The sequence below is a fragment of the Parus major genome, chromosome 5 (assembly GCF_001522545.3).
Source record: "Parus major isolate Abel chromosome 5, Parus_major1.1, whole genome shotgun sequence".
Classification (NCBI taxonomy): Eukaryota; Metazoa; Chordata; class Aves; order Passeriformes; family Paridae; genus Parus; species Parus major.
In genome coordinates this window covers 50,032,641-50,050,830 of record NC_031774.1, presented here as the reverse complement: position 1 = coordinate 50,050,830, position 18,190 = coordinate 50,032,641, and the positions used below count along the sequence as shown (strand labels likewise).

The 18,190-nt window shown below is 36.2% G+C and overlaps 1 protein-coding gene across 9 annotated transcripts in view; it reads right to left on the bottom strand.

Moving 5' to 3' along the window:
- Positions 1 to 18,190, bottom strand: part of EML1 (EMAP like 1) — a 122,376-nt gene that overhangs the window by 26,351 nt on the left and 77,835 nt on the right. For 2 of the 9 annotated variants that reach the window (XM_015630307.2, XM_015630305.3), the window contains exons 4-8: positions 14,992 to 15,039; positions 11,573 to 11,707; positions 5,176 to 5,204; positions 3,722 to 3,748; positions 484 to 613 (exon numbers count right to left, since the gene is read on the bottom strand). In XM_015630307.2, coding sequence (XP_015485793.1) covers positions 484 to 613; positions 3,722 to 3,748; positions 5,176 to 5,204; positions 11,573 to 11,707; positions 14,992 to 15,039 — 369 coding nt within the window. Of the gene's footprint in view, positions 1 to 483; positions 614 to 3,721; positions 3,749 to 5,175; positions 5,205 to 11,572; positions 11,708 to 14,991; positions 15,040 to 18,190 lie in introns of those variants that run through there. The other 7 variants (XM_015630306.3, XM_015630308.3, XM_015630309.3 and 4 more) reach the window with 7 other exon arrangements.

Here is an 18,190-nt window from a genome sequence, read left to right as displayed (position 1 = left end):
TTTTATATATTGTATTTTATAAATTTTATGGTTAAGCAAATATCAGTTGCACAGCACTACTCAATTCAGGGCTTACTACTCTTAAGGAAAATTATGTACATTTTATAAAACAGTTAAAAATGACAAATTACTGCAAAGAACTAGAAAAAACCCTGAGCTTGTTTTATGCATATTGTAATTAATAATCCCAGTTCACTACATTCTTATGATATGCCTAGTTTAATCTCTGGTTAATTAGCATGCTTCAGACTTAACCTTCAGGCAACATTTAAGCAAAATCTTTCTTAAGCTGCCACCCTGTACTTTACAAGGTGAAGAACAGCAGCCTCGAGAAATTATTACCTATTTTCAATGGAATGTCACTTCACCAATTAAATGAACCCTACAACCTTAATCCTGCTATACTTGAGCTCAAAAAGTTATTTAACCCAAATCATAATGGAATGATTGATTTCCAGTAGTCCTCCAGCACAGAAAGGATACACCCATTCCAGTTTAAGCCTCTTGGCTGGTAGTTCTACTTTTGCTTCCAAATTGTAAGATTCCACTTGCTCTTTGGGCATGTACATGGTAACAGGACGTCCACGAAGAAACATTTTTACGTATCCTTCCTCTACAAAAGGTCAGAAATGTTTCATGTTACACAAAAAAGCCACGGGGGAGAATTTCAGTGCTCCTCCATCCCTTCCCACATAACAGTTTGGTGCATTACAATTACAGAATGACATGCAATCTCAAACTTAGAAATTTAGCAGGGTTTTGTTTGTTTTTTTTTTCCTAAATCATAACCACAATTTTTAAAAAACATATGAAGTCCCTTCTTCCTCTAAATATTCTGAGTAGAAGAATTAGAACTAAATAATGAAGAACTACAAAACAGAAAGGTCTGAAATTGAAACTTTTTTAAAAAAATGTTACAATATTACAGTTTTTAAATATTAAAAATGGAGGGGAATACATCAAAGATTACAATTAACGCAGAAATGCCACTTAAAATTAATTTTATTTTTTAATCAATGTTTACAGTTGAGCATCAGCATCTAAATTATTTTCCAACACTCAGTCGCATTCTTTGCATCCCAGTGTAAAGATATGCTTTACACTTGACACAGTGTTAGAGATACATTCGAAATTAGGAACACAAACAATTAGTAAGAGGAATCATGCTGATGTACATGCAGAAAAGATATGTGCTTTAAGAATTACTAAACATTGAAAAAAGAATGACAACATTGACAGCACATTAAAAGAAAGGAAAATGACATACAGGAGAGAAGCTACAAAAACTCAATTGGCTGACAGAAGTAAACATTTCTAGAAGAAAATACTAAAAGTAATGTGTTGAACTGGTAATAAATATTTTTGGGGCAGAGAAGCAGAGATTAATAACAGATCTGGAAGTACTGACTTGGGGACTTCATGGGGCTTATAAAACTAGGAGATCTGGCAAATGCCATGAAGGTCTGACTAGGACTTTTGGGAAGTGGCAAGGCCAAAGTGGGTGTCCTGTGAACTTCTGATGAAGTTTGTCCAGATTCAGAACGTGCTGGCTCTTGCTGCTCCATCGGCAGATCAAGGGGTTCAGCCTTGTTCACATGCGAATCAAGCAGTTTTGGAGTCAGTGACATCTGTAGAGTTACTAGACAGAATAATCGTGGGCACAGAGGAAATGGAAGGGCAAAAGTAACAAAAATCATGTAAATGAAAAAAAAATTATACAATTTAGGACTGTTAAATTATGCTATGAATTTTTAAGTATCATTACAAATATACAACTATTTTTAAAATTTGAAAGCTAAGGCTTTATTTTAAATGGAAATATGCATATGCTATAAATCCTGACTAAATGAATAAGAATTATTGATTGAACAAATAAACATCATAGCTACGTTTTATTACCTAACTAGATGTGTATTTTGCCTTTAGACTAAGTCATATGGGAAAGAGTTCTACCTGATCTGCCACAGTAAAGTTACAGCTAGGTCTCTCTAGCTTCAATTATAGAATGCATACATAAAATGAAAGCAACAGAAAACTTAATGCTAAAAAGAAGAGATAGTAATGATGACATAATGGTGACAGAAGGTTGGAACTTCAAGATGCCCATTAAAATGAGAGAATATTGGAATTGTTTTTAAAAATCTACTCCAATATATCTGTATTGGAAAATAAAATAGAGGGTAGAGCATTAAGTAGCAAAGCATTACAACACTATTTGTATGCGCATGCAGCATTTATTTAATGAGCTCCAAACACATGCCAACACTGCTGATGCTGGTGCACTGGAAGTCAACAGATTTTCAGCAATGACAACTACTGGCTGTACTTATCTAAAGCTGTGAATGAACCAAAGTTTAATTCACTGAGGTGCTTTTCTCACCTGAAGTTTGTGGGACTCATAGAACTTGCATTTAGCAATCTGCAGCTGGAGCATCTGACCTAGTCACACCAGACTAGGAAAGTATATACTAGCCAGTAAACTATACCAAGTATATTACAACAAGCATATAAATTGTGCCTTCAGAATGTGTGCATATATCTCTCCTAACTCCAAAGAGGAACTTAGGCTGATTAGGTCAGGCATAGAAGTCATACTGTGCATTAATTTCTAACTTTTAGTAATATTCCATCTCTACTAATTTTTGTTCCTAACCCAAATACATTATCTACACAATCAATTTCCGTCCTTTTTTTCATACTTAAGCAAGTTTATAAGACAGTAGAGTACTAAATATAAAGATATAGATGTAAAGACAGACAATCATCAAACTACAAAGACAGACCAACAGTGAAAATTTTAGACAAATGTATCTTTTACATCTGCAGTTTTGTAAATTTGATATTGTTGTTGCATAAATTGACAGTTAATGAACTGAAATAAGAAGATACATCAATGCCAGTGGGATCTGCAAAGGAGACCACCACCGATTGCAGGTATAAATTTGTACAAAGAATACACAGAGGTAGAGACTCTCTAATAGACTTTGCCATAAGAACAAACATTTTTTGCTTTGTGAAATTCACATTTATTGCAAAGCTGAAATATGATGATTAATGGTAAAACTGTTAGGATAGCTATTTCTAAAAAGCAGATAAACCTGTGATCAGATCACAGATATAAACATGCATCAAAAATGTGCATATTTACACTACAACTTAACTAAAGTTTAGACACCAACATGATATGTTGACAAAATGTAACTCTGCTTTATGACACTAAGCAAAAAGCAACGAGAAATTAGTTGTAGGCCTAGGTCTGTTTATTTAAGTTTTAGAAAAATCTACAATCTACTCAGTAAGAAAAAGCAAGGGAAAACAAAGGCTTCTATGATTATGTTAGGCTAACAGCAAAACAGCCAACAAAGGGGAAAATTCTATACGAATTTCAGCAAAAGTGCAGAATGCCATTTCAAACACAGTGAACATCCACGTGTTGCCATATAGCTCTCTCAACATTTTTTTCCTAATTCAAATTCTTAGGAATAAGTCCACAGGAATGTAAATTATAACCCATTATTACAATTAAAGTGCACCTGAGGGTTATAATTCAGTAGATCATATAATAAATGGTATAACATTTTTTGTTTCACTCAAAAGAACTAGAAAAGTTTTAACATTGCAAATGCACACAAGTTAGAAAACAGCTGTATATACATTGGGCTTTTATCCCACCAGAGCCATTTTGCTTCGAGAGCTATGAGGTTTTGGAAGTGAAGCCTACCTTTGCAGTGTGTCACACGGCGCTTCCCTTGTGATTACAGAGACAGAGACAGAAGGGCTAGATAAAGATGTGTTTGAATACAATAACTCTCTAAATACCTGCTCTACAGGCTGTCCAGCCTTATTCTGCTGCAGGCTAACCTGGGGCTTGAACAAAACACTGGACCATACACTGGATAATTACCTTCTAAAGCTCTTTCCTCAGTTGGGGGCCTTTGTTTGGTTCCACCATTAAAACACTGGCTTAAACTCAATTATGTAATCGTATACTTAAATAAAATGCCAATATAACCTTCTTAGATAAAACATTAATTTCAGTTGGAATTTTGTCTAGGTGAGAAGGACATCGATGTAGTATCACACTTATTTAATTACTAATTTTTATCTATGGGAAAATGGTAGAAGAAAAAATATTACAAACACCTTTGCTTACATGGTATAAGGGAAGGAGAAAAAAATAGGCAAGGAAAGAATATTCTGTGCAAATCAGAAGTTTTCTTTTTCTAAACCATCAGTTTTTATGGAAGGGACATGAACCATGATTCTATTGTCACAAGAGACTTAAGTGCTTATTTCATTTCATGTGCAAAATCAGTCACATTAAACCATGAAATATGGCTTAAGAGCTTTGTTGGATTCTGATCAATCCATGCAGTAAACAAAAGATCTCCAACTTTTTCAGCTTAATGTATGATTACTGTCATAGAACTATGCATAAAAAGAATACAATACAGCTGATAAATCAACAGCATTTTTTCCTTTCCCTATTTTGTTAAAAAAAATCTTTATTTTAGGTGTTTACTTTTCAGAACAAACATAACTGCTACATACACTATGCAGCTTCATATTTTTATTGACTCTTCAAAATTTTTAACTGTCTAATGACAACAACAAACACTGCTTTCACTTACACGTACTATTTCACTTTCAAAATCTTTCAGCAGGGATAATACCTAAGTTAGAAAAAATTGAAGTGCTTTTTAAATTAAAGATAGATTACCAAAACTGTCATAACAAACCACCTTTTTATTTGTATTACATTACAATTGTAATGTAATTGTATTACATTACAATTTGGGGACAGATGTGGCAATCTTCATAGGGTACTGTTTTATGATTAACATGACAGCATCATAACTGGAATTTGGCATTCCTTTAATTAACAAAACTTTAACACTCCTTTGAAAGAGAAGACATATGAGAAGAAAGAAGACATAGTCTTTTTTGCCCTTGTCTTCTTACAAAGAATCCCAACTGTAAAATAAATCAATTGGATCAATAAAATCTAGAGTGAACTGATCAACTTTTAAAAAATATATCAGCAGCAGCCTGTAAGTATCATGTTCAGATTCCCAATACCAATTTCTAGGCATCCACAAAAGAAAGGGGGCTAGTGGGGGAACCCAAATATGTTATCACAGTTACTATCTGCTTAAAAATTTTAAAAGTTCCTACCTGCACTGAACATTGGTTCCTTGGGTTTGCTGTGAAAATAATGAAAAAATTACTATTTTAAAAGCATGCACATACAATCTGCACATGTATATGTATCAATGTAACATAAAAACAAAAATAAAATAATATCAATTTTTGTTCAGTGTATGTATGAATAAAATACTTCTTCAATTAAATTATTTACCAAGTAAATTTCCAGGCAAACACAGTTAAAACCAGTAAACATCCTTAATGGCTTTTGCATTTGATTTTCATTACATTCTCAAAATTATGGATTTTCCTCTACTAACTACCCAATTCTCTTCTTCAGTGAAGTTAGTCCAGCTAACACAGGAGAACACAGGAACTGGCTGCAAGCAGCTGCATCATTTTTTGTTTCCAGCCTGGATTTAAGGAGCAAATCAAAGTTTAAACCTGCTTTTTCCAAAGACTTCATGTAAAACATAGAACAGTTGTTCCTTGGTGAATGACAATACTTGATAAAACACAGAAAGCACATAACCATGATTAAAATGTCTTCTTTTTTTGTCAATTCACAGCTGCCTGCAAGATTACTGGAAATGGGTTTTTCTTTTTTTCTTGAGAAAATATTTGGGAAAATTTGAGGGGAAAATACATACAGCATGTTAAGAAGCTCTCTGGATAGTAGTACCCTGGCCAGAAGGAAGGAATCTTTGTTAAGAAATGCTAGTCATTTGTGTTTTTTGTCCTTTGCCCCTGTAAATCAAGCTTGAGGGTATTGTTTTGGATGAAGAATGGAGGGGACACAAAGTTATATTATGCAGTTATTTTTATCCCCAGTTCCCTCTTTTTAAATGCAATAAAACTTTTGAAGTATCAGATAACTGCTGTAAGTTTCTTAGGGTGATTCCAAAAGGGCTGAACCTCCTATCATTCTGAAGTATGAGAAATGCTGAAGTATGAAGTATTCCTAGAGCTTGATGCCATCTCAACACCCTCTCCTAGACTGCAGTGGGCCGATAAGGAGAAATCAAAAAAAAACAAACCAAAAACAAGACTGTTGGATTTTTGCATACAGGTTTTTTTCTAAGCATTAAAGATTCTTACTACAATGAAAGATGTTGCAAATAATTCTATTGTATTTCTCCCTTTGGTTTGACACTTTTATTGAGAATAATGCTTTACTTAATGATAAACTCAAAACAAACCAAATTACTTCAGATTCTACTCCCGATTTAGCAACTTTCGATAATATCAGCCTTTGTGTTAATTTTGCAACAAAATACATGCTTCAAGCTGGCATACACAGCCAATGTCATTTATATAAATAGCATGATGTGCTGCCATTGTTAACACCAAGATGAAAACTTTCTCTTATGAATGAAGATATTTTTAGAAAACAAAAAAACTTTATGGGATGGAGCACTAGTCAGAAATGCTGCCATATTAAAGACAAAACAGTCCCTAGTTCTGAACAGACCATGTTGACTTACTCAAGCTAATCAAGCAAATATGAAAGGCTGATTCCTGACAGTAATAACACAAATCATCTCTACTTTCTAATTACACAAACCCTAACCGCACACAGCTCAGAGCTCTGGCTACCCTTTTTCTGGAACTTGAGTCACATCTTACTTAACTAACCCTCAGGAAGGCTTACTTCTGGCTAATAGCTACAGGAGTAGGGACACTTCATAGTAGCATGGGGGATTATAGTCATCTCCTTATGCTTAAAGCTTCTTGAAAGAGCTTTCTATAGCATTCTGGCTTTGCGTAACAGCCTAAAACCTTATATGCTTTGAAAAACAGTCATAGAGTATCTCAAGCTGGAAGGGATGCCAAGGGGTCAAGGATACAAACAGACTGTGAGTGGATGGTTAGGTTAACACACTCTCCCTCACTCACACATACAGTCAACTTTCGGGGGACAGTCTTAGTCCCAGCGTACAGAATCATCATTTTCCTTCCCATGACTCATGGTTTGTATTTTGCATGGTGGCTCAGTTTCAAGAGGAAACATGAGGCAAGTCTTTAGCCAGCCTCTTCCACAGGATAAGGACACTCATTCTTCAAGGAGGTGAAAGCTGGGGTGCTGAACAGGCTGCATGGGACAGAAATGAGGGCAAAAGTCTCTAACCATACAATGGCTGTTTTCACAGTGGTACCAACATCATGAGCACCAGCTGAGGCAATCTAACACATGCTCTTGATTAGTTCTTTGGAATATTTGCCCTTTATTTAAACATTGCATGCCTTGTGTGCTGGACCTCCTCCCCAAGTCCTAAGTGAGTGATTTCTGATCAGTGCTGTTGCTCAACCCTTTGTGGCCTAACAATTGCAAAATGACATAACCATTGAGTTTCTGTTGAAAGAGTATATAAAAATGAAAAATTAATCTCAAGTAGTGTCAACAACCTTGGAGCAAAACATTTTGCAGATAACCATTATTTAGTTGCAGTGTTTTGATTTCTCAGCTATTTTGGAATCAATTTTCAAGTGTACAATATATCTATACAGCTCATAGAAGTCATAGCTTTCCTTAATTTAAGTGAATAACCTTACTAATAGTCTCACTTTTATGTGTTTAGTCGCCTTAACATATAACTAATTTCAGATAATTGTCATCTTAAACAGGTAGCAGGATCAGAGATATAGTCATAAAACAGACTTTGCAAAGCACTGTACTGTATTTAGATTTTGACATGTAGATCTTCCACTGCACAACACACACTGAATTAAACTTTTGGGCACTTGATGTAATGCAATTTTTTATACAAGATAAAATAAACAGAATAAGGGTAGGTACTGTAGGATCACGTTTGTTCAAAGTTTTTCAAAAACTACAGTAAATTACTACATCAAATTGGAAAAGAAATGAGATTCACTATTGGTAGGTGAAATTATTGCTGTTCATATTCTAGAAACAACTCTACCCATATAAGTATAGGTGCTTGTTTTTTTAACAAAAACTATCCATAAGATGTTTGTCTTGTTTATAGAAGATAAAGTTATTTTAATCAATGAGGTCACCACATAATGGATATTGATGTAATTTGATATGTGTGATAGAGTAGGAAGTTATACATAGATGCAAAATAAAAAGCAAAGCCTTAGAAAAAAAAAACCCAACTGTTTCAAGAGATCAATATAGAAAACAGCAGCTCCATGCTACTGACTTCATCAAGGCAAAGTAGCTGCATGAAGTTCCACACCATTGCAACACTTCACAGAATTTACAGCTTAAATTAAGAGTGAGTTGGTTTTTTAGTTGTCCCTTCACTGGTCATCGTGGGTTTTGCCTGGTTTTGCATTTCAAACCTTTCAGACTCACTTGTCGCAAAGACGGTTGATGTTTGGTTTGCCGATTCAGATGTGCAGATATACATTCTCTGTGCTGCAAGGGTCTGAGAAAATATTTTATTCAAATCTGCACATGCATAAAGATACTTTGTTCTTAAGTAAACTAATTATAGATTGCTTTTCCTCTCAAAAGTAATATTTATTTATGGATATTACGTATTGTTACAGTAAATTTTTTCAGTTATTTTTGTCTTTTAGAAATCTTGAAGTATAACAATCTTAGAAACAAAATGAAACCCACATCTACTAGTTATTTGTTGTTTATAATTATCTTACAAAAATTTTAAGGGAAGAAAATTCAGATGTTAAGATAGAGCCAAATTTTTATAAGTACCAGAAAATCCAGCCCTGTGGAATTCTATTAGCTTATCGAATCTTCATTCACATTCATAGATGCAGAATGCAAACAAGATGTTAATTTGTGTAATTACATCTTTCTTGGTTACAATTTTATAACATTTTCTCTGATAGTATTTCTTTTTTTTCATTATTCCTTTAATTTGCTAAGCCTTTCAATGAATCACAGAACAGGTGAGGTTGGAAGGGATCACAGTTATTTATCTGGTCCAACCTCCCTGCTCAGGCAAGGTTATACCAGAGCACATGGCACAGGATCATGTCCAGACATGATGTGCTCTTGGAATTCTCCACTGAGGAATACTCCACAGTCTCTCTGGACAATCTGTTCCAGTGCTTGGTCACCTACATGGTAAAAAATTTTTTCTTCCTATTCCTGTGCATGAGTTTCTGCCCATTGCCTCCGGTTATTGCTTGGCACCACCAAGAAGAGCTTGGCTTCACCTTCTTGACACCCTCCATTCAGATGCTTGTAGACACTGATGAGGTCTCCTCTCAGTTGTCTCTTGAGGCTGAACAGGCCCAGTTCCATCAGCCTTCACCTTTAAGAGAGGTGCTCCAGTCCCTCCATCAACTTTGTAGCCCTCAGCTGGACTTGCTCCAGGAGCTCCATGTCCCTCTTGTACTGAGGAGCCCAGAGCAGGACAGAGCACTCCAGGTGTGCCTCACCAGGGCTGAGTAGAGGGGCAGAATTGGATGGTTGGATTTGATGATCTAAAAGGCCTCTTCCAACCATGACAATTCTATGATTTTGTATAGCATCACCTTCCTCAACTTGCTGGCAATGCTCTTCCTAATGCACCCTAGGATTCCACTAGCCTTCTTGGCCACAAGGGCACACTGCTGGCCCATGGACAGCTTGCCCACCAGAACACCTTCTCCTTTATCATGAATGCAGGTCTCTTATCCACTTTTCCTGATTTCTTGCTCATCCGGATGCATTGTTCTTGAGCCTGGAGGAAGTGATCCTTGAATATCAATCAATCTCTTGGATCCCTCTTCCCTGAAAGTCCTGTTCCCATGGAATTTTCCCAAGATCCCTGGGCAGGCTAAAGTTAACTCTTAAAGACCATTTTAAAGTACATGGTTAAAATCTTACTTGCTGCCCTGCTTCATCCCCTCCTGGTACTGAACTCCACCTCATGGTCACGACAGCCAAAGCTGCCTCCAACCTCCACATCTCCAGCAAGACCTTCTCTGCTTGTAATCACAAGGCCAAGCAGCACCCTATTCCTTGTGGAATTTTTCACTACCTGTGATGGGAGGTTGTCATCAATGCTTTTCAGGAACCTCCTGGACTGTTTGTGCTTTGCTGTGTTGCTTCCCCAGCAGATGTCTGGGTAGTTAAATTCCCCCAGAAGAACCAGGGCCTGTGACTTCGAGGCTGTTTCAACCTGCCTGTAAAAGACCCCATGCACTTCCCGCTGTTCAGGTAGCTTGTAGAACACAGCCACAAAGTGCCACCCTGATTAGTCTGCCCTTTTATCCCAACCCACAACTTATTCTAAGAGTTCCTTTGTTTGCACACTTGCTGCCTTGCTTCATAGCTGAAAACACAAGCCAGAAAACAAGTTATTAATACTGTAATCACCCATATTTGGGTTGTAAAATACTACTGAACCAGCTCAGTCACTCCTTACTCAAGGAAATATGCTAAAGGGGTAAAAAGGAAGGAACGTTTTGTGCCACACTATTGACAATGACTTGTGTAATGGCATTGATGTCCAAACAGAGCAGGTAAATTAAGTTCTTAGTTGAGCTTCATTAACAATGTGTTTTTATGGCCACATCATCTGTGTGACAGTGAAACAATACCATCATCACCATTTGTTGCAAAGAAAACTGCAATAGAACAGGTCAAGTGAAATGGCCAAAACTGAATTCTGACTAGGAAATACAGGAAAGAACTGCTTGACCTATACTGACAATACTGATGAACCTCAATGAAACAGCTATTTGTTCAAGGCTATCCTAAGTCTAAAATCCTTGGACAAGATATCCTCTTTTCTCTGTGCTGTCAGTAATACAGAGAAGCATGAACAGAGATACACAGAGATAGGCATCACTTCATTCTGCTTCATTGAACAGCACTTGCATGTAAACCTCTCTCTTCATTTATCTTTAATCTGGCTCTCAGACCAAGGCATTCATAGTTCAGAGACTGGCTGGACATCAGTCTACATGTGGGATGTGGTGACTGAATGCTTCTCAGAAATTGTTTTGGTTTTTCTTTCTCTTTCCTTTACTTCTTAAACTACCTTTATCTTGATTTATGAGTATTCTCACTTTTGCTCTTCCTATTTTCTTCTCCTCATCCCACTGGAGGACAGGAATGAATGGCTGTGTGATATTTAGATGCCAGCTGGGGTCAATGCACCACAATCAGAAGCTCAAAGAAGTACTTGTTAGAAATATGAAGACCAAGGGAAACCGCTAAGATATTTGAAAAGGCATGTTGAATAATTATGAACTTTTTGGGGAAACTTTAAGTTCTCACACTGTTTATAGTTTGGAAATAAGGCAAATAAATTTAATCTAAATATGAAAACCTGTTTTTATTTCAAATGTTTTAATAAAAGCTTTGGTCCAATAATTGGAGCTTTGTGAAAAAAGAAAGCTTCCAATATTTCAAACAAGAAAAACTAAGTTCACTAAAGAAACTAATTTCATTATTAGAGTAGGAGGCAAAGAAAGGGGATAGATACTTAGATAACATTACCTTTCACTGTTCTTTTTACCACTAGATGAACTGCTGGTGGAACCAGTGCGGTTGCGACTCCCTTTGGAATCTCCATAGCTTTCCCTCCGACCTCCTGGGGACACACGCTCAGCTGAACTGGTTCTCTTAATGGTGCTAATAAAACAAGGAGCAAGTTTCACAGTGGCACTTGAAAAAGTATATATTCTACAATAAATATTTTTGAGAAATGTATCAAAAAGAACACTGACCCTAAAAAAATAACTATGATTTTAAATTATAAAAAATAACTAAGATTTAAAAAAAAATCTTAATTTGATTTGTTAAAGAGCCTATATAAGAGTTTTCCTGAGTACCTGGTGCAACAGAGACAAATATACTACTTTCTCTGTAATCATAAAATAGAAAATGGGCTAAATCAATTTCATAGAGTAGCTACAATCATTTTTCCAGGTCATGTTTCAAATCTCTGACTACCACTCCATACTTCTGAACTTTTGGATTCTCTTATGAAGAAGTGAAAGATTTAAAGAAAAAACATATTGCCTGACATTTCCAGCCAGACTACAGAGAATGCCAAAAGTATGTCAAAATATGAATCTAACTTTGGGTCTTCACCCAGTATCAATTACACTGTGGTTCAAAACTACTTTTAACATATTCCAAACTACAATTAATGGTGAGCTAGCCTGCATTTTTTTATTGTTGACAAGAAGGTATGCTTCCTAGTTACATGTACAAATAGATTAGATTCCCCACATGTCCTGACAGGAGGTTTCTCAAAGGCTAAAAGCTCACCCTACCCTCTCACTCTTCAACTACCCTTCCTGCCAAGATAGCTATCAAGGGAGCTCCTGTGTGGCTTTATGGCACCCCTTAGACATCCAGCTCCCTCTGATGGAAAAATGTGAGCCAAAAAACAAGCAGTGTTACTTAGTAAATTAAGAGAAACTCAGTCAGAACTTACACCTTACAGGAGACAAATTATTGACCAAAGCAGTTCTCCCTAAAGCAGTGCCTCTTAGCAAGAGAGGGAGCAGCTAAGGGTGAGGCCCAAAAGCTCAATGCTTTACACGTTGCTGCAGGCCCTTTGCAGCAGAGCGGCTCAGGCAGCAGTACCCACACTGAGGCAGAAATCACCCCCATGGCAGCAGCTGAATGACAGGACTCGGTCTCAGGGTCTCCTTTCCCCCCATTTCAGTTCTGTACTGCTTTCTCCCCTGCAGAAGCACAGTGAAAATATCCTCTTTAAGCCATGAAATCCCCATACTAAATAACCACCTTCAGCAGCTCTGTCCCCCCAGAAACCAGGGATATCAATGATTGCTTTCAAGCTCACATCTCCCTACCCAAATCCCAACCACAAGCTCCATCCCACTGTGAAAACTTCAGTACTTGCTCCTTTAAGGCCAGTGTCATCCTAGTCACACATTTTATGATCCCCAGCCACCACTCCCCTGAGCCTCCATACACCCGCAGAGATGCTCTGCTTACCAGAATACTCATCTCATGCATTCTTGAGGACTACTCCAAACCACCCCATCAGTCCCTAGCTATCCCTATCCTGTCATCTCAGCCAGCTCCTCTGGCTCTGTCCCACTTTATGTGTGGTGTAAGATGGCTCTCCATAACCAGAGGAACCAAGATAGACTTTTCTGCCTGGTCAAAAAATACGTAGCTTAGCAACTGTACACCACCTGCTTTAAAAAAACCCAAACTTATTTCTGCTCCCATGTCTTTTTACCAGCAAGGCGGTGAATGTTTCAACACCTCAGCTGAGACTCAGTTACAGAAAAGATGGGAACACTTCAACCAGAGTCTTTCTGCAAAGCAAATGCCCTTCTGAAAAGAAGGCAGTGCCCACCCAGGGGCTGATCTGCAGAGGCAATGCATGTTCAGGTGCATCTCAGGCAGATTGACAAAAAAACCTTCTGGTACATGCGATGGTAGGACAGATGTTCAGTGCTGCATTCTTGTAATTAAAAGAAGCTTCAAATGATTAAGCTGAAATTAAAAAAATAGTGTTTCTGTGGAGAAAGCAATGTAAGAGAGCAAGCAGAATGCAAAATTACACAAAGACAGAACAGAATACATTCATAGGGGAAGAGAATAGTCAGGAACAAGAATTTAGTTCTGTCTTAATTTCAGAAGTGTACTTTCTACACTAGACTAACATTATCCAAGTCATCTCAATGTCAAATGCATGAAAAAAAAACCCTTTGCTAGTAAATTATAGAATGTACTATTAATATTTAACTACTGTCCTCACATCTCATAACATCATCCAGTTTAGTACTACTCCAGTTAAAAAATAAAACCTTGATACTGAAAATGTTTATTCCACATTAAATAGCTTTATTAGCATGTGCCTTCCACTATTATATACATTAATTACAGAAACATTCTGTGTGATTTGTGAGGATCAAATCATTATATTGGCATCTTTTCCTGGTTAAGAAAATTTCAGTGTAGGCTGATGTTGACGCATATTTTCTTCATTAAGGATAAGAGGCGTCAACATCAGCCTACACCAAAATTAAATTAAGGACATTATCAAAGTATACTAATATTAGAAAAAAAATAAGTTACAGAAACAATTTGAAACTAATTTTAATGTTGCTTGGGGTTTTATTTTTATAGCTGTCACCATTCAAAAGATGAAATAGAGAATAAATGAAAGGGTGGGAGTAAAATTTAAAAGTTTAATTCTATCTTATTTCTGAATAATAAAGTCTCATACCAGTATAAAAACTATTTTAACCACAGGTTTTAAAATTTTTTAAACCCTTATGATTTATGTCCATCACTGCTTAAACTAATTAGTAATGCTATCTTCTGACAAACTTTATTTTAAACTTTCAACAACAAAAGCCCAGTGAGAAGCATTAATTGGTGGTTGGAAACAAGGATTTTAACTCCATTATATTAACTCAGTTTTGGCACTATACACATTTTGTTAGCTAGAGTATTAAACACCAGTGATAATATTCACAGCTACAGGAAATACACTGTCACCTGAGGAGGAATTTAAAATACTTATTTAACTTACAGGTTTGTAAGAGTATAACTGGATTCCAGAATTTGACTTCCACATTAGTGATATGAAAGGAGAGCATTTGCAATTATTTCAGATGATAACATTTGGTTACACAATTTTTAATTTGTTTAAGACAGCAATGTGGTCTAACACCCCTATAATAAAAATTATGTTAGTATGAAATAATGTAGATACCATCACTGACATTATTATCTAAGTTGTGTGATGCACTTATCAATGATGAGAAAGTTTTAGACATTTAGTTCTGGAAATGTTAAAAATGGCAATAATAATTACAGTTCTATCATGTTAATGTTTTTACTAGAACAGCCATGTGTTGAGTTGAAATGGAAAGGAAAAACAACTGAACTTCAACACTACAAAGCTATTAAGGATCCCTCACCTTAGAGCAGGCTTTTTCAGTTTGCATGCATTGAGAAGATTCACAGACCTGCTTAATCCAGATTGAGAGGTGCATAAACAAAGCAGAATAAAAAGTGAATGCAACAATAAAATGTGGAAACAAGACATTTACAAGACTTACATTAAAAGACAAAACTGCATGCTTTCAAGATATGAAGTCACGTGCAAGAGTAAACAAAGTGCTCATTGACTCAGATGTTTGATCATTTCAAACCATACATTTAAGAACACCAATGTATCTTTGAATGACAAAATCTCAGCAGTGCCCCGATAGACTGACCATTTGTAAAGCGACTCAAAAATAAAATTAAAAAAATAAAAATAGAAAAAAAAATCAAAGAGGTTATCTGGAGGAACACGACAGATGATCCAGCTAAAAGACAAAGACTATTAAAAAAGCAACAACAAAGACAAGAAAATAAATCCTCATATATACATACATATACCACTGCATAGCATGAATGTTTCAGGTAGTTGCATTATTGAATTGTGGTGAACAAATCTGGCCAAAATTAAAAAGATATATACTTCATTACTAAAATTGTTTGAGAAAATATAAAAGCTTTTTAGTAAAAGAAATTAAAAACCAGTTCACAGTGCTCTTAAGACAGAAACTGATGGCATTAATATTTTGTCTAGTACTCATTCTGACCCTCATTTAAATCAATTAGAATGAATTCAGGAATAACATATGACTTTAATTTCATTACGCCTCTGAGCAAAATGCACTAATAACTTTAATTGTTAGAGATATTGTGAAGTGGAGTAATAGTTTTGCCACCCGAAGTTCAATGGAGAGGGATTTCTTTTTTAAATTTGTATTCTAAATATTTTAAATCACTTTCTTTGAGAGATGAGTGTTACACAGACCATTTAATTGAAGGTTTGATTCAGAGTTTGTGTGTGTGCCAGTTACAAACCATCACTGCCCCCCAACAGAACGCACAACATTAATTCCAGGCGACTGAACAATTTCCTAGGGGCCATGTGTTTAGAGTTTAGAAGAACAGGAATTTATCATATTAAAGTATTTTATTCTCCCTGCAAACAAAGCTCTTTATGTTTTCTTTGTTCTTGCTTCTTCCTTTTGATCTCCATTGTCAGAGTTTTGCACCATTGTAATACTTTGCAATCTGCTGGGGGAGAAAGAATGACTGATTGTCTCCTTTTGAAAGGCAAAGTATGTGCAAGCCTCCAGCGTGCACCAGCATCCCTACTGGGAAAGGTACTGTCTGAATTCTCCTCCCTTTTTTTTCCCCCCCTTTTTCCCCCTCATCTCCTGGAAACAAAGCTGTCCTAGATGAGTCACAAAACCTTAGATTTTAATAGGGAACACACAACATCACTTCTACACACTGGCCAAATTCCAAAGACAAATTTAGTGTTAAGCAGTAAACCTCAAGCCACATTACATGCCAAAGAAAGAGTACAGGGGGAAGGGAAAGTTCTGCTCAGGATACACTAAATTTATCTTATTCAGAATGAAAATTTCAAATAATTATTCTACGCACAAAGTTCAGAATTAAACTATGTCAGCATTAAAAAAGCTGTTACTCAAAGTAGCTCATGCATTTCTACATCATGGAATTAGTAAATATATTAAAATCAAATCTTCTGATCAAAGGGTTCTTGTAAAGATGACATGCAAATACTTTACAAAGCCAGGTAATTCTTGATTGTCTGTCTGTCTTAAGTGGTTGTTCAGCCCATCTCAGAATCACTCCAGCTCTCTGTTAGCTGGCTGGCACCCAGAACCTCCCAGCTGTGTTCACATGGCCCCCAGAGCCTGAGAGCAGCATCTTCTCTTGGTGCTTGACCACAATTTTTGGTCCCAGTACCACCAGCATCACCAGGCTTTCCATGGCTTTCTATCTTGCACTTTATCACTGCCATATGCATTTATAATCCAGTTGATCCATGTTTTGGATTTGTTCTTTTGCTCTATTCAAGTTATTTCAGTCCTTCCTTAACTTGGATAATTGGATATTGACTCTCTGAGATCTGAATACTGAAGCAGGGTTTGGTGCCCTCAATTCTAATTGAAGTTAGAGTCAGTTGAGGTTACTCAACGCTTTGCAAAATCTGGATTTAATTATCACATTAGGCCCTATAAGAACCTACTGACATCCAGAGATACATGTTTTACATATGGAAAAGCAATATGCATAGAGGTTAAATGATTTGCATAAGGTCACTGAGAGAATATATGGCAGAACTCAAATAAAAGCCTGTTAGTTCCACCCTTTCAGCCTCAAGCCTCTTTTATTACCTCCAATTTTATATTCCTGCCAGAAGAAGTCATTTCCATTTCAAATATTAAATGGGAAATCAGAAAATGTAGTGAACTCTGAACCACATCTCCTTGGTAATCCAGCAAGGCAAATAAGCCATATACCAACCTGTGGGTTCAAATGAGTTAACCAATACATTTAATACAGCTATTGTATGAAATCAGATTGTGTCTGCAGACATACCAGTAAATACATCTATCTCTAAGCAGGAGAATGTATGGATGCACACTTAGTCCCCATGCAGACTATTTGCATATATTTACATAATAATGCACAACAAACTGTTTCAACGAACAGACTGATGTAATTTCAATTGGATATCATACAGTCTTAACCTCAACAGTGCTAAGTATAGGAGAAGAGAGGAATCAGAAAATATTTCATTGTAAGCCCTCTTTTCATAAGACAATGAAACATTTGGGAAGGACTCCATCCAGCTGCACTTTCTCTTGGATATATGGTCACAGGTAGTGAAAAAATGGAAGATGCTATTTTTTACTATTGGATTCCTAGCAGATATCTGTCAGTCTCAACAGGAGATAAAAAGTTTAGAAGATGACTCAGCAAAAAATATTTTTTCCCTGTGGTTTTTAACTTTCATTTTTCAAACTCTACCTTTTCAATTGTACACCTGTGTTGAACAGAAAAACTATTAAAAGCATTCACGTAAAAATTAAGTTTAAAAACATCCAAAGCCACTTAATACTATTTACAGCTGCTGTGTCACATGACATATTTTGGACCAAAGAATACATACACTACAAATTAGACACAGTTCTGGAAGCAGTTCATAAGAAAAGAACACTGCTTAGCAGAAATCAGAAGAAAAAAAAAAATACCTTGAAATTTCCCACCATCTGTAAACTGTGTAACACTGAGAAAAGCTTC